The sequence below is a fragment of the Aythya marila genome (genome assembly GCF_965140915.1).
Source record: "Aythya marila genome assembly, chromosome: 24".
NCBI lineage: Eukaryota > Metazoa > Chordata > Aves > Anseriformes > Anatidae > Aythya > Aythya marila.
The window spans coordinates 2,732,609-2,747,513 of record NC_139065.1 but is presented as its reverse complement, the minus strand read 5'-3'; the positions used below and the strand labels follow the sequence as shown (position 1 = coordinate 2,747,513).

The following is a 14,905-nucleotide window of genomic DNA, read 5'->3' as shown; positions in this document are numbered from 1 at the left end:
CATCCCCGTGCCCCCGTCCCCGGGCACTCACCGGTACTGGAAGGGCGCCACGGTGGCCGTCACGGGCCGGCTGTGGGGGGAGGCCGAGGAGAAACTGATGGCCCCCGACCCAAAAACGGGCACCCTGCTCTGCGAGCCGGCGGGGGGGGCGTCCTCCACCTCAGGGGTCCCCCCCAGCCCCCGCACGGAGCAGCTCAGGGGACGGCGACCCCCGGGTCCCCGCAGGCTGCCCACCACCCCCTTGCCCACCTCCAGCCCCTTCCCGGGGGGCACCGGGGGTCTCTGCCCCCCACGGGGGGGGACGCCAGGGCTGGGCTCCCCGGCTGGCTCATGGCTGGTTGCAATTCTGGGTTTAGGTTTAAGGCTTTTGGGGCCGGAGGCCAGCCGTGGGGACGAGGCTTGGTGGGAGGCGGGGGGCCCCGGGGTGCTGTGTCGGGCCGGGGGGGCCGCAGCGGGCAGCTTGCCGGGGGGCACGGAGCGCGGCACCGGGATGGCGGAGCCGTAGTGGCCGCGGCCGCCCGGGGTGAGGTTGGCCGTCCCGTTCATCCCGGCGAGGAGGCTCTGGCGAGGCGCTGCGGAGGGAGAGGAGGAGGAAGGGGGTGAGGTATGGTGTGGGTGATGTCCCCTCCCCGTGTCCCCATCCCGCCAGGGACACCTGTCCCTGTGTCCCCAGGTCCCTATGGTGGGGCCCTGCAGTGAGGCCGCACGGGCGCAGGCCCCGCAGGGAGGGGTCCCCCTCTTGGCCACCCAAAAAAACATCTCCTGAGCCCCCAAACCACTGGAGGCCACCTCCCAGACATCCACGGTGACCTCCCAGCCACCCAGGACCACCCTCCGGCCACCCAAAACCACCTCGTGGGCACCCAAGACCACCTCGTGGGCACCCAAGGCCACCTTCCAGCTGGCACAGGGGCCAGCTCCGCCACCCCGATCCCCTGGCCATGGACCTGGCCACATGGCACCACGATGGACCCCCACACACGTGCCCACAGGAACCACCCCACAGCTGCTCCTTGCAGTGTCCAAGCCCCGTTCCTGCCCTCCCCAGCCCCGACACCCCCGCGGGTCCTGGGCACCCCTCTGCGCTGCAGCTCTCCAGGGAAAAATTAGCAAATATATAAATAAATAATACATCTATTTTTTTTTTTTTTTTTTTTGCAGGGATGGAGAGATTGGGAACATCTCTGGAAAGGCGGGGAGATGCCGAGGAGGGCACCCGGGTGCTGCTTGCCCCCCGCCAGGGCTGCGTTTTGGGCCGGGGCAGCTCAAACAAGAGGGGCTTTGTGCGGGCGCCGCGCTGGGCGCTGGGTGCGAGCCGCCGGGGCCGCTCTCCGTGCACACACACACACACACACAGGGCGCTCTGTTCCAGCCCGGCCCGCAGCCTGGCTGCCTTTCAAGGCTGAGCCGGGCTTTCCCCGGAGCGTGAGGGCTGCCTGCAGACATTTTGGCAGTCGCGCCGTCTCCGACACGGCCCTGGATCTGCCCGCGAGGTCCAGCCCTGGCCCCGCCGATGGCATCGCTGCGGCTCGGGGCCGGCCGTGCCCTGCTCCCAGCCCAGCACCCAGCACCCAGCCTTTTCCAAAATGCCTTTTGTAGTGCTGGTGGGGTCGATCTTCCCTGCCCGGGGCTGGATCCAGCAGCTCTCCACCCTGGGTGGCACAAGGCAGCCCTACAGGAGTGGCTGAGCCACCGGCCCCGTTCAATTTTTTGGCAATTTTCTCCCAGCTTTGCCAATTTTCCCCCAGCCAGCAGAGCCGGTCCCAGCACCGTAATTTCCCTGAGCTCCTCTTTATCCAATCAGAGGCAAAAAGATCCCCTGGATTTGTGCTGGTCTTATCATCACCGACACCCCTGTGCATCAGCAGCTCGCAGCCCTGCTCCGGAGCCTGGCACGCTCCTCTCAGGGCATTCAGCACCGGAGCTGTGACCATTTTTTATGGATTTTTTTGATCTGTTCGCTCCAGCTGGATTCCCCTCACGTGGACACGGCTTCCACCTCTGTCCTCGGAGCCTGCTGGGAGGGCAGCACGAGGCCATTTCTGCAGCCGAAGCCAAAGCTGCCGCGTTTGCCACAAAAAATCAGTCCTCCTCCTGTTCTCACAAGCTCCGAGGTTTTATAGGGGCAAGCAGTGACCCCATAAAAGGGTCAGGAGGGCTTTGGAGCTGTCCCCTCCCATCACCCAGGCCTCGGGGTGGGGAGGGCACCCATCACTTGGCCCGGCTAACCACGGGGACCCCTTCCAGGCGTCACCCTGGTCTGGAGCTCCCCTGGGGATGGGGAGGGCTGGATGTGGCCCCTCTGCCCCAGGAAGCAGCCTGCCGCAACCTCCCATTATTTTCTTAGGAAGCACAAATTAAAGTCACCCCTAGGAGATCCAGCACTTTTTTTTTACTCCAAACAAATTACCAGCTGCCCTCTGGCAGTTTCCAGCCGCCCGGGCAGGGCCTTTTGGGGACGCTGAGCCCCCCATCCCATGGGGCCGGTCCCCTCCGTGCGCCCCCGCTCCTCCCGCGGCCACGCTGCCCGGCTAAGCGGGTCACAGCCTGACCTAGATCAAGGTCAGCTCCTTTGCAATTAGCAAATTAGCAAAATTGAGAAGGGAAAGGACTTTCTCCTAACGACAAGGAGCCGCCAGCACCGCGGGCTCAGCCCCGCATTGGGATTTGTCCCCCCCAGGCAGGGATGGAGCACCCGAAATCTCAGGCGGGTCGGGATGCGCAAAAAGAAACTGGCCGAGCCGTGTCCTTCATCCCAGGACAAACGGGAAGCTGCACATCCCCGAAGGCACCTCGCTCCAAGAGGCATCTGTTGTGCTCGGGGCTTGAGCTGCTCGCTTGGAGCAGAGTCAAAGCACACCTCACACCTGCGGTCCGGGCAGGCAGCGATGAGCACACGGGCCCCGAGGCTCAGCCCCGTTTCCCGTCCCTCGCTTCGCACACGTTGTGGGGCACGCGGGCGTCTCAGCCCCCTCGCAGCTGTGCCGGGGTGAAAGCCTTCCCCGTGCCCGGGAGGGCTGCGGCAGGAGCCTGAGCACGGCCACTCGGTGATGCGAAGAGGCGTTAAACCATGAAAACCCTTCAGCCTCTGCTGGGCCACTCCGTGCCTCAGTTTCCCCACCCTGCCACAGCTCCAGAGCGAACCCCACAGCCCTGGGGTGTCCCCAAGGTGTCCCTCCCTGGCAGTGCTTTCACAACCATTTGCCTCCACCCACGGCGTCCCCCAGTTTGCTCCCTGCGGTGGGAAGCAGAGTTGCCATAAATCCCCCAAATCCTCCCCGGCGGGTGCGGGGAATCCTCCTGGGAGGACGTTTGCAGCCGAGCTCAGAGGGGCCAGGCTGCAGAGCCCAGGTGGAGATGCCCCGTGCCCACAGGGCCCAGACCTCAAATCCTACAGCGTGGGTGCGATCGGGACCAGCCCCGTGCAGACCCTCCTGGCACTGCCCTGCTGCCCCTCGCAGCCCCACGCAGGATCTGGCCCCGAGCTGCCTGCGGGGGATGGCGCGGCTCAAAGGCAGCCTCCTCCCCGGCACGCTCAGGAAGGATGACAAAGAAAAGGCTCCTTGTGACACAAGGGACATAAAACTTTCCTAAGAGAAACAGAGGGGAGCAGGGAGAGAAAGGAGCCTTCAGAGGGGAACAAGCTGCCGATTCAGCCCCCGCTCCGCGGCCGGGACCTGGCCTGCCCCCGGCCGGGTGTCACCGCGTGGGACATCGCCACCGCGCTGCCTGCTCACTGCCGGGGGTCTCGAAGCACCGAGGGGCCGTACCCAGGGCTCGGTGCCACGGGGAGGGGGCTTCTGGCTCAAAAACACCGCAGGGACCAGAGCAGAGCCCCAGCAAGGCAGAGCTGGGGATGGCCGGGGGTCAGCGCAGCACAACCTGAGCCCCTCCTGGAGCCAGGGTCTTGCGTGCAGCAGCGTCTCAGGGGGCAGCCTGTGGGGCTTGGGCACGGGGAGCAGGAGGGTGCCCGGGTGGCCCCAGCTCTGCCTGTCCTGGCCTCGTCTCCACCCCACGATGCCGGGGGAGCTGCGGGTGGGTGCAGGAGGGGCACGAAACCGGCTGGTGTGAGAGCAGAGCCGCAGCTCTAAGCTGTCCTTTAGCCAATCCCATTAGGCACTTAACCCACTTCCATAAAACCTCGCTGTCAGCCAAGTTCGGCCCTGCACAGCCCGCAGCCGCCTCCGCCACCCAGCCCCGTGCAGTGACCCCGAGCCCTGCCAGGCACCCCCATACCGGAGCCCCCCCCCCCCCATTTATGGCCTCTGGATACCGGAGGCTGTTGGGGTCTCTGGGGATGCGTCCCCCCGGCTGCTCCAGCCCCTCGCAGGCCTTGAATTGCTGCCTTTAACCCCAAAACTGCGCCCCGCGGGTGTGACACCCCCCGAGCCCATGCGGGAGGCGGGGGGCGCAGATGTCCCCGTGCAGCCCCCGAGGGGACAGGGGGTGTCGAGGGGGGACAGAGGGTGTCGGGGGGGGACAGGGGGTGTCGGGGGGTGGGGGGACACAAGGGTAGGGAGGGGACAGGGGGCTGCGGGAGCGCGGAGCCGGGCGCGCCGTGCCCGCTGCGCGTCCCCGCGGCCGTTCAGGAGGCGCCGGCGCTGGACAGCTCCGGGCCGGCCCCGCGGCGCCGCCCCCCCCCCCAAAAAAAAAAAAAAAAAAAAAGGGGTTTCCAATTCCGCCCACCCCCCAAAAAATAAACCTAGGGGTGTCCCCCTGAGAACCTCCCTCCCCATGGCCACCAGTGCCGGGGCTGCCGCTTCGCCAACCTGCGAGAGGCCAGGAGCTGCCCGCAGCCCCAACACCTCTCTCCAGCAGGTGCTTCAGCAGCCAGCACCTCCTGGGGGCTCCGGACCCCGTCCCCCAAAAAAAAAAGGTCTCCCTCGTGGTGTCTGAGGACCCCACGCTGTGTCCTGGAGCCGTCGTGCAGCCGAGGCACAGGCGATGCTCTTGGGGAGGGCCGAAAGCGAGCAGCTGGGGAGGGGAGTGCATCCCAACCAGCCCGTCTGGGCCCATTGCAGCGTTTGGCCCCAGCCCCGGGACCTGACGGGCTGCAGACCCGGCCTGGTCTCCTCGCCAGGAAGCTCCTTGCTTGCTTTTTTTTTTTTTTGAGCAAGAGCAGATGTCGCAGCGCCTGCCTGCGTGTCCTCGCCGGGTCCAGCGAGGCTGGGAGGAAACGGCCTCCCCGGCGCTCAGCCCCGAAGCCTGGAGGCCCCCGGTGCTTTTTGGCTTTGGGGACCCGGCCTCGGGAAGCCGCAGCTGTGTGGAAGAGCTGCTAAAGGCATCAACTCGGCCGTGCTTGGTCGTGTGGTGTCCCACGTGCGGTGGGACAGCTGCGCTCACCTCCCCGCCCCGGCACAGGCTGCGCGTCCCCGGCGCTGGGTTCAGCTCCCCAGGCGCACCAGAGGCTGCTCTGGGCTAAGCCAAAGGTTGTTCATCCCCCCAAGGAGGCCAAGGATTTCAGAAGCTCTGCGGGGTGGGCGAGCTGCGTAATGCTGGGGAAGCAGCAGCGCAGGGGTCGGGGTGCCAGGTCCCAGGGGGCAGCCTTAATTCGTCAGGAGACAGCCGGAGCTGGGCCACCACCGCCGCCGCCGCGCTCCCTGCAAAGCCCCCGCGGCTGAAAGCTGCCGTCTGCACCGCTCCGGGTGCTGAACAGAGCAAGGGGAAGCTGTGCTGGGGCTCCGAGTGGCCACCCGTGAGCCCCCTGCTCCCCCCCGAGCCCCTGGGTGTGCAGCGAGGCTGCGCCCCCCCCGCATCCCCGAGCACCGGAGCGTGGGACCCCCTGGGGACCATCCCCAGCGTGCACAACACCTATAGGGCTGGTGGTACCTGGGCACGTGGGATGGGATCTCCCACAACGTCCCCCCACCATAAATGCGCAGCTCTTGCAGCAGGGACTTGCCCTGACCCCCGTTTTTCTCCCCCAAATGTGCCTGGCGCCCCCACTCGCGGTGCTCACCCCCCAAAGCCCGGCAGCCCTCACCCTGCCTGGGACGGGCTCCCCGGGACACGCGGGCACCTGCAATGGAAAGCAAAAGCCCCGGGGAGCCCTTAATGGGATGAGTGGATTTTCCAGCGAGCTGCAAATCCGCAGGGGCCGCGAGGGCCACGCAAACACCTCGTTAGCCAGGTATTACCGTGGGGTTTCGCTGCGTTTGCTGTTCGGAGCGCAAGCAGCCGGGCTGCGCCCCCAGCTTCAAACCAGTCGCCGCGGTTCATAGGGTGACTGTGGGTCGGTTGCTCGTGGAGGAAGCTCAGCTTTCCTGGAGGAGAGCCTGAGCATCCCCTGAGCAAACCCTGAGCATCCCCTGAGTAAACCCTGAGCATCCCCTGAGCACCCCACCTGCCCGCAGTGACGAGAGCCGTGCTCCAGCTTCCCCTGCCCAAATCATGGCATAGATGTCCTGGAAAGAGCCCAGAGAGGGAGAGGGGAGAGAAAAACCAGGAAAACCCTGTAGGGGGATGGAGGAAGGGGTGGAGGAGAAGCCGTGAGTCAATGCCCAGCCCCACACCGAGGGAGTTTCCGCTGCCCCGCTGCCGGAGGTGACGCGGCCCGGCCGCATCCGCACCGAGGGGCCGTGTCCGGTGACAGCTGAGGATGAGGATGGGGACGACCACCCCTGTGCCCCCACCCTGACAGCCCAACACGTTGCTGAGGGTGGCCGTGCTGGGTTCCCCGGGGTGCCCAGAGCCCCCCAAACCCGGCCCCTGAGGCTCCCACGAGGCCACCACCACGGGGGTGTCCCCGCCTGGGTGGCCGCAGCAGGATGTGGCTTTGGTGGCAGCGTGGGAAAGCTCTGCCCAGCACAGACCAGTGCCCACCACCAGGGGAACATCAGGGAACTGGGGAAATCATGGAATGGGTGGGTCGGAAGGGACCTTAAAGCCCAGCTGGTTCCAGCCCCCTGCCATGGGCCCCGCAGCTGCCAGCTCATGGCCAGTCTTTCTGCCACCAATGTCCCCAAACCCTTCTCCGCAGGGCCACCCCCAGCCCGTGTGGGCATTGCCCTGACCCCGGGGGGTGCCCACACCCGGCTCCCACCCCAAACCTGCCCCCTGCAGCTCAGCGTGGACGGGCAGAGCCAGATTCCCATAACCCAGAGGGAAGAGGATGCCAGGACACCAGTGCCACCACCTGAGCCCTTGCTCAGGCAGCACAAAGCTCGTCAAGGGGCCTCTTGCTAACGAGCAGGGCTCAGGACCCTCCCTCAGCCCCAGGGAGCGGTCAGGGGGCTGCTGGGGTTGGTTTGTGCCCCCCCGGGAGCACTCAAGGAGGACCTGCAGGCTTTGCCAAGCTCGCTGCCAACCCGCAGGCTGTGCCTCAGTTTCCCCAAGGGCTGCCTGCAGAAACACCGGGGCCGTCACCCGGCCCCCACAGCAGCTCCTGGCCCCCCCAGGAATCATTTCTGAACCCCAAGAGCCCAGGGACCGACGCTGCTCCCCCTGTGCCCTGGGTGGGAGGCAGGGGGGGAAGGGGGACACCTGGCCCCCGGCCCGCTCAGCCCCTGTGGGGCCCGGAAACACCTTTATCCTGTCCGTGGGCAGGAAAAGCTCCCAGCTCGGATATTTTTATACCCTGCTGCCCCCCGGGGACGGCCCCACCTCCCCGCAGCGGCCCCGGCTGCGCCCCCAGCCCCGCTCCAGGCCCCGCCACCCCCCGTCCTCATCCTCGCCCCCATTCCCTTCCCTGTCCCTGTTCTTGTCCCAGTTCCCGTTTTGGTGGCTCCCCGCACGCCGGGGCTCACCTGGAAGCCCCCAGAGCAGGGGATGAGGCCCGGATCCCGCTCCGGGACCCCAAACACAGGGGGAGAGGGACCCAGCCCCCAGCCTGCCCCCCCCACACCCCGCACCATGGGGCTGTGTGGGATGGGGAGCGATGCCCGGGGGGGAAACTGAGGCAGGAGCAGGGCTGGAGGTGGCGAGCCCAGGAGCCGCACCGAGCCCCCGTGCCTCAGTTTCCCCCCTTGGCTTCCTGCAGCTCCCCCAGGAGACCCCGAGCCGGGGACAGGCGACAACGGGAGGGGGGCACCGGGACACGGGAGGGGGGGACCCCGCACCCCCGGCACCTCCCAGGCCGGGCTGAAGGAACGGGTCCCCCGGGGGGACCCTGCCCCGACGGCCCCGTGTTCCCTGCGTGTCCCTTGGGTGTCCCCAAGGGGCTGTCCCCCCCCGGCCCCCCCCCAGCACTCACCGCCGCCGCCCGGCCCCGCTCCGCTCCCGGCGCCTCCCCCGCGGCAGCGGCGCGGACTCGAAGCCAGCGCCGGGAGCGGGGAGCGGCGGGGAGGAGCCGCGCAGGGACGGCCCCCCCCGGCCCCCCCCGGCCCCTCCGGTCCTCCCCCGGCCCCTCCGGTCCTCCCCCGGCCCTCCCCGGCCCGCAGCAGAACGGCCCCGAGCACTGGGGGGGGTGGGGGGCAGCACCACGGCGCCCACAGAGCCCCCACCCCAGGGGTTCCCCCCCCGGGACCCCCTCTCCACCCGGGACCCCTCTCCATGCGCCCTCCCCACGGGTCCCCCCCTCACTCTCCATTCCCCGGAGCCCCCCCGATTCCCCCCATGCCCTCCCCCCCCCCACGGGACCCACACCCCAAGGGTCTCCCACACTTATCCCACCCCCCACATGTGTCCCCCCACCCCCCCCAGAACCCGCAGCCCCCGGAACCCCCCCGGTCCCCCCCAAACCTTCTCCCCCCTCCCCTCCCCTCCCCACAAATCCCGCAACCTCAAAACCTTCCACAGAACCCACTCCCCCCCCCTACAAATCCCCCCCCTGGCTCCCGCCCCCCCCAGAGCTCCCCCCCCGGAGCTCCCCCCCATTTCCCACCCCCCCTCTCCACCCCCCGCCCCCTTCCCCGCCCCTCCCCGTTCCCTCCCCCCCCCCCTTGCCCGCAGCAGCCATGGCGGCGGAGCCGGCTCGGGACACGGCCACGGCCACGGGGGGGGCAGCGGCCGCCCCCTTCTCGCTGCTGCACCTGCACCTGGAGCTGGGGGTCGCTTTCGGCTCGGGGGGGGGCGCGGGGCGGTTGCGGGGGGCTGCGCGCTTGGAGCTGCGCTGCGTGCGCCCTGGGGGCCGCGCCCTGGTGCTGGACTCGCACCCCACGCTGGAGGTGCGGGGGGCGACCCTGCTGCCCCCCAAGTGCCCCCCCGGGGCCGAGAGCGATGCCGATGCCGGGGGGGGGCAGGAGCTGCCCTTCGAGAGCCTCCCGTTCGCCAGCTACGGCTCGGCGCTGCGCATCGCCCTGCCCCGCGAGCCGCGGCCCGGGGACCTGCTGGCCCTGCGCATCGACTACGAGGCGGGCGAGGGACCCGGGGTGAGAGGGGGGCGAGGGGTTGGGGAAGGGCCACGGGGGGGGGGGTGAGGGGCCGGGGAGGGTCCGCAGAAAGGGTTTTGGGGTTTAGGGTTGGGTCCCGCGCCGTCCCGAAGGTGTCTGGCGTGGGGTGAGTTGGGGAGCGAGGTGGGTGCCGGGTGGCGAGCGGACCCCGCCGCCCCCCTCACCGCCTCGCTGTTCCCCCCCCCTGTGCTGCAGATGTCGTGGCTGGCCTCCTCCCAAACTGCCCAGAAGGAGAAGCCTTTCCTCTATACCTCTGGCTTCCCTGTGCTCAACAGGTCCTTCTTCCCCGGCTTCCACACCCCGGGCACGAAGAGCACCTACTCGGCACGGGTCCAGGTAAAGCCCCGCCGCTCACAGCGCTGTCTCTTGTCTCTCGCCAGGTGTGCTGGCTCACCCCCGAGCAGACCGCGGGGAAGCAGAAGCCCTTTATGTACACTCAAGGCCAGGCCGTCCTGAATAGATCCTTTTTCCCTGGCTTTGACACTCCAGCAGTTAAATGCACATACTCAGCCACGGTGCAGGTAAGCGGCTCCCCGGGAGGGGCGCGGGGCACGAACCCCAACGCCTTCCCGAAGCTCTCCCAGAGCAAAGCCCTCGCCATGCTCCCACCCAGAGGTGCTCGAGGGGCAGGATGCCCCGGACACGTGGAAGCGTTCGGGTGCTGCAGGAGTGCTGCCCGGAGCCCATGCAGCCACGGGTTCGAGACAATTTGGAGCATTACACCCCAAATTCCCCCTGCAGGCCCCCAGCAGAGAAGGCAGTGACAAGTATTTAGCTTCTACTTTGTTTTCCTCTACAAGTACACCCGGCCTGAGTCGCTCCTCTCCCCCTTCCCTGGCCACTGCTGCAGCCTCTGGTTTGTGTGTGGCAGCGGGTGGTGTGCTGACAGCTTTTGCCTCCGAGTGAGGCTGCCAAAATGCTCCACGCTTGACGCTGAGGTGCCAGGGAGCAGCTGGGATTAGCTGGGTGCTTGAACCTCTCAGGTCTCCTTGTGGGGATGCAGCTGCCTGAGTAATTCCTCTGAATCCTTACCGTGGAGCACCCAGCTCGGTCCCCTAGCAGGCAGCGGGTGCCTTCCCCTTTTTGTTTAACCCCAAACCAAGTCGCTCACACCCAGCTTCATCCCCTCTCCTGGGGGAGCGCAGCCAACAGCGGTGCTGCAGGGGGTGAAGGATGCTGCTGGGGGCTGTGACGCTGGTGGCACACTGAGGCCGTGGCATCGGCTGGGGATGCAGGACTTCATTTTTCTCCCTCTTGCTCTAAATTCTTCCCTGAAAGTTGGAGCAAAGCTCCCTCCCGAAGTGTGAGCACGGGGCTCGTGTGTTAGAAAACCCTGGAGCAGGGATCGGTGCTGCAGGAACCATGCTCTGTCCAGCCCCACCGGCCTCACCTCCTGCCTCACCTCCTGCCTGTCCCGCAGCCGCCAGGCTGGCGGAGCCACTGCAGAGCTCACTGGGGCCTGACGAACCGGGATAACGAGCTGTTGTGCAAGGACGGGGAGGAGAGCTGCTTTCTGCAGGGCACGTGCTGCTTCCTGCCTCCCTGCGCTGCTCCCTGCTGCGCCCTGCAGCACCAAGGCTCACCGTGTGCCTCTTGCTGTGCTCAGCTGCTTTTTCCCAAATGCCGTGGCTGGGGCTTGGCTCTGGGGATGCATCGTGGAGTCCCCCGCCGGGCTGGCAGACACCCCGCTTCGTGCAGCGCAGATCTGATGGGCGTTTTGTCCACGTTTCCAGGTCCCCGAGGGCTTCACGGCGGTGATGAGCGCCACGACCTGGGAGAAGCAGAAGGACAACACCTTCGTCTTCAAGATGGACCATCCCATCCCCTCCTACCTGATCGCCCTGGCTGTTGGGGACATTGTGTCTGCTGAAGTTGGCCCAAGGTAAGCGCCTGCAGGAGCAACCTGAGCGTTAATCACGGCTGTGGGAGCAGCTGCTTATTGTGGAGCCCAGCTCTGCTGGCCACGGAGGGGTCCTGGGCAGCGCTTTGTGTTGGCCCTGTGCACGTGGGTGAGGGCAGCACATCCCCCCCCCGCCAAGCAAAGGTCCCACGTCTCTTCCCCAGGCTGCTCGTTGGAGCTCGCGGCTGCTCCAGCACCCGTGTAAAAGCCCTTTGGCATTCGGACTAGGAAAGAGATTGCAACAGTTGGACTCTCGTTAGCTTCATTTATCACCAGGCTTTTATGCTGTTGCAGAATAAACACGTGCGGGTGTTGCCTGATGAAGCAACGGGGTGAAAGTCCCCTCTTGGTTATCGCTGCCTCTTGTTGGCGCTGGCCAAGCCCGCGACTTGCAGGAGGTCTCTGCCTGCCCCATGATTGTCCTGCAGGGTCCCCTGGCGCTGCCTCCTCCTGCTGCAGACACCATGCACTGATCGGGGCAGGGTGGGGGGATCTCTGTGGGGGCACTTGCTTGGCTCTGGAGGAGGCCCCGACTCAGAGGGGTCGCTCAGTGGGGCCAAATGTCCCCCCAAATCCCTGCTCCTCGGTGTCTGGAGGGACCCCCTTCCCTTTTATCGCTCTGTTGGTCGCTGCAGGAGCCGTGTCTGGGCCGAGCCCTGCCTGATCGAGGCTGCTAAGAAGGAGTACGACGGGGTGATCGAGGAGTTCCTGGCCGTGGGCGAGAAGCTCTTCGGACCCTATGTTTGGGGCAGGTATGAGGGGCTCTGTTCCATGGGGCTGGGGACGGAGCATCCCCCGGCCCTGGGCTGCGGCTGCAGGCAGAGGAGGCTCCGTACCGAGCTGCCAGCCCTTCCCTGCCAGGTACGACGTCCTGTTCATGCCGCCCTCGTTCCCCTTCGGCGGGATGGAGAACCCCTGCATCACCTTCGTGACGCCCTGCCTGCTGGCCGGGGACCGCTCCCTGGTGGACGTCATCATCCACGAGATCTCCCACAGCTGGTTCGGGAACCTGGTCACCAACGCCACCTGGGGCGAGTTCTGGCTGAACGAGGGCTTCACCATGTACGCGCAGAGGCGCATTTCCACCGAGGTCTACGGTGCGTGGCCGTGCCCGGGGGGTCTGTGGGGTTTTGGGGTCCGTGCCATGGGCTCTGCGCCTCCCTCCGAGAGCTGCACGTGGGGCCAGGGCCCTGTGTGCTTCCCACCCTAACACCTCCTTCCCCCAGCGATGGGGCTGGCCCAGCAGCTGCTCCCCCAGCCAGCAAGGCTCACGCTGCTTGCCCGTGGTAGCAGCACCCGTCACGCTCTCACCGCGTGCGGGTCGGGGTCTCCAAACACCTCCGCTTGTCCCCTCCAGGTTCAGCGTACACCTGCCTGGAGGCCGCCACGGGCAGGGCCCTGCTGCGCCAGCACATGGACAACACCGGGGAGGACCATCCGCTCAACAAGCTCCGGGTGGTGATCGAGCCAGGTCCGTGGCAGCCCCCGCGGGAGGTGCTGGTGGTGCCCGAGGCTGCGCAGGGCTCTGCTCTGTGTGGAAAGGGTGAATCCGCTCGTTTTGTGGAGCAGCAGATGGGTTGCGAGAGGTTTCCCTTCTCCCCTGCTAGGCGTCAACCCGGACGACACGTACAACGAGACCCCCTACGAGAAGGGGTTCTGCTTCGTCAGCTACCTGGCGCACCTCGTGGGGGAGCAGGGCAAGTTCGACGCCTTCCTGCAGGTCAGTGGAGGGACGGCACGGGGAGCTCGGCCCAAAACTGGGGCTGGGAGATGTGAAATGCTGGAGGAAGGAGCACAGGGAGCTGGGAAGGAAGGGCTGAGGAGAGGGGGGAACAGAGATGGTCCCAGGGGGTGGTGAGGGCTGAGCGCAGCAGCAGATGGGGAAGGGGTGTTCAGGGACACGCTGGGGGATCCAGGGGTAGGCAGCGAGCGTGTGTGGCAGCCCACCCCGGCTGTCCCCACAGGCCTACGTGGAGCGGTTCAAGTTCCAGAGCATCACAGCGGATGATGCCCTCAATTTCTTCCTGGAATACTTCCCCGAGCTGAAGAAGCAAGGCGTGGACTCGCGCCCAGGTCAGTGCGGGGCGGTGCGAGCTTCGTGTGCCACAACCACCTCTCCTGTGGGGCTGCCGAGGTGCGAACCGAGCTCTGCCCAAGCGGGGCCCCCCTCAGCTCTCCCTCCCTGCCCCACCTCAGGCTTGGAGTTCGATCGCTGGCTCAACACGCCGGGCTGGCCGCCCTTCCTGCCCGACCTCTCCCCGGGGCAGCAGCTGATGAAGCCGGCGGACGAGCTGGCGGAGCTGTGGGCGGCCGAGAGCTTGAACGTGGAGGCGATCGAAGCCGTGGACATCACGGGCTGGAAGACGTACCAGCTGGTCTACCTCCTGGACCAGCTCCTGCAGAAGTCGCCCCTACCCGAAGGTGAGGGCCTGGCGCCCGCGGGTGGCATCACACGGGGCCCAGGCTGGTGGCCGGGGATGTGAGGGACATGCTGGTGCAAATGACTGGGGATGGCCCCAGGGGACATGTGTGTCCCCAGGCTGGCTCAGCCATGGTGTCACCACCCATGTCTGCCTCTCCTCGCCGCCGGTGCTGAGTGAGGGCTGCACCCGCACGGCCTCACCCAGCCCTGAGGTGCCGGGGAGCCCGGGGCCGGGAGGATTTGGGCGAGCAGAGGCGATGGCTCTCTCCCGCAGGCAACGTGGAGAGGCTGAGCGCCATGTACCCCAAGATCTCCAAGGCCCAGAACGCCGAGCTGCGGCTGCGCTGGTGCCAGATCATCCTCAAGAACAACCACGAGCCTGAGTACAGCAAGGTCAAGGACTTCCTCCACAGCCAGGTTTGTCCCGTCCCTTTGAGGGGACGAGGGTGACACCGGGGGGGGACACACAGGACTCCCCCCCGGTCATCCCCAGCCCTCCCCGTGCTGCGGTGGAGGTGGCTGGGCCCTGACCGCGTCTCTCTCGGGCAGGGGAAGCAGAAGTACACCCTGCCCCTGTACCGCGCCATGTGGGCCGGCTCGGAGGCGGCCCGGGCGCTGGCCATGGAAACCTTCTCGGCCACAGCCGCCCAGCTCCACGTCAACGTCCAGAACTACGTCAAGAAGATCCTGGGCCTGGAGGGGGCAGAGAAGGAGTGAGCGGAGAAGGGGGTGCTCCTGCCCCTGCCCAGCTGGGGCAAGCCCTCCGTGAGGTCTCCCTGCGCGTATTTCCTTATTAAATTTTATAATTTTTACCTTTTTCTTTTTTTTTTTTTGTGCTTTAAGTATTTCCAGCAGTCCCTGTGCAGTTTGTGCTCCTCCTGGCCAGGAACCATTCCCAGGCCCCGGGGTTTGCCTGGAGGGATGGGCCTGGCACGGAGGCCTCTGGTCCTCTGCTGGGGGTCCGGGGGGCTCATTTTGGGGCTGGGGAGGGCAGAATCCGTCCCTGCTGTGCCACCTCTGCCCTGGGCAGAACAGGGCCCTGCCACAGGCTGGCAGCGCGACAAACCCCACAGATTTGTGAGCAAAGGGGGAGCTTAGTGCGGGATCTGCCCTCCAGCCTCGGTGCAGGGATTGAGGATGGAGCCTGGCCCCATGAACCTGCGGTGCAGGAGCAGCAGCTGGGTCCAGACCATCCCCTAAGCAAGGCCCTGAGATGCAGGGAGCGACTCTTAACACATTTCTGAGCAGCTGCAT

The 14,905-nt window shown here is 66.7% G+C and overlaps 2 protein-coding genes across 5 annotated transcripts in view; one reads left to right on the top strand and one right to left on the bottom strand.

The window, feature by feature from the left end:
* NAV1 (neuron navigator 1) overlaps nt 1-8,248 on the bottom strand; it is a 57,624-nt gene extending 49,376 nt beyond the window's left edge. For all 3 annotated transcript variants that reach the window (XM_082778516.1, XM_082778517.1, XM_082778518.1), the window contains exons 1-2: nt 8,192-8,248; nt 32-572 (exon numbers count right to left, since the gene is read on the bottom strand). In XM_082778516.1, coding sequence (XP_082634642.1) covers nt 32-546 — 515 coding nt within the window. In that variant the 5' untranslated portion in view covers nt 547-572; nt 8,192-8,248. The remainder of the gene's footprint in view (nt 1-31; nt 573-8,191) is intronic.
* A 643-nt stretch (nt 8,249-8,891) lies between these two features.
* Nucleotides 8,892-14,456, top strand: RNPEP (arginyl aminopeptidase). Of its 2 annotated transcripts, none has more exons than XM_082778593.1 (11): nt 8,892-9,308; nt 9,710-9,850; nt 11,063-11,211; nt 11,865-11,981; nt 12,091-12,326; nt 12,587-12,700; nt 12,837-12,949; nt 13,194-13,302; nt 13,426-13,650; nt 13,926-14,068; nt 14,201-14,456. In XM_082778593.1, exons 1-11 carry the CDS (start codon nt 8,895-8,897, stop codon nt 14,366-14,368), a joined length of 1,929 nt encoding a protein of 642 aa, XP_082634719.1. In that variant the 5' UTR covers nt 8,892-8,894; the 3' UTR covers nt 14,369-14,456. The 2 variants fall into 2 exon arrangements, with proteins under 2 accessions (XP_082634719.1, XP_082634720.1); XM_082778594.1 differs by lacking the exon at nt 9,710-9,850 and adding an exon at nt 9,525-9,665.
* Nucleotides 14,457-14,905: the final 449 nt, after the last annotated feature.

Coding starts and splice junctions, on each gene's coding strand:
- RNPEP (XM_082778593.1), top strand. CDS start 8,895: ATGGCGGCGGAGCCGGCTCGGGACACGGCCACGGCCACGGGGGGGGCA. Junction 11,212..11,864: donor TCTGCTGAAGTTGGCCCAAG/GTAAGCGCCTGC, acceptor TGGTCGCTGCAG/GAGCCGTGTCTGGGCCGAGC. Junction 14,069..14,200: donor AGGACTTCCTCCACAGCCAG/GTTTGTCCCGTC, acceptor TCTCTCGGGCAG/GGGAAGCAGAAGTACACCCT.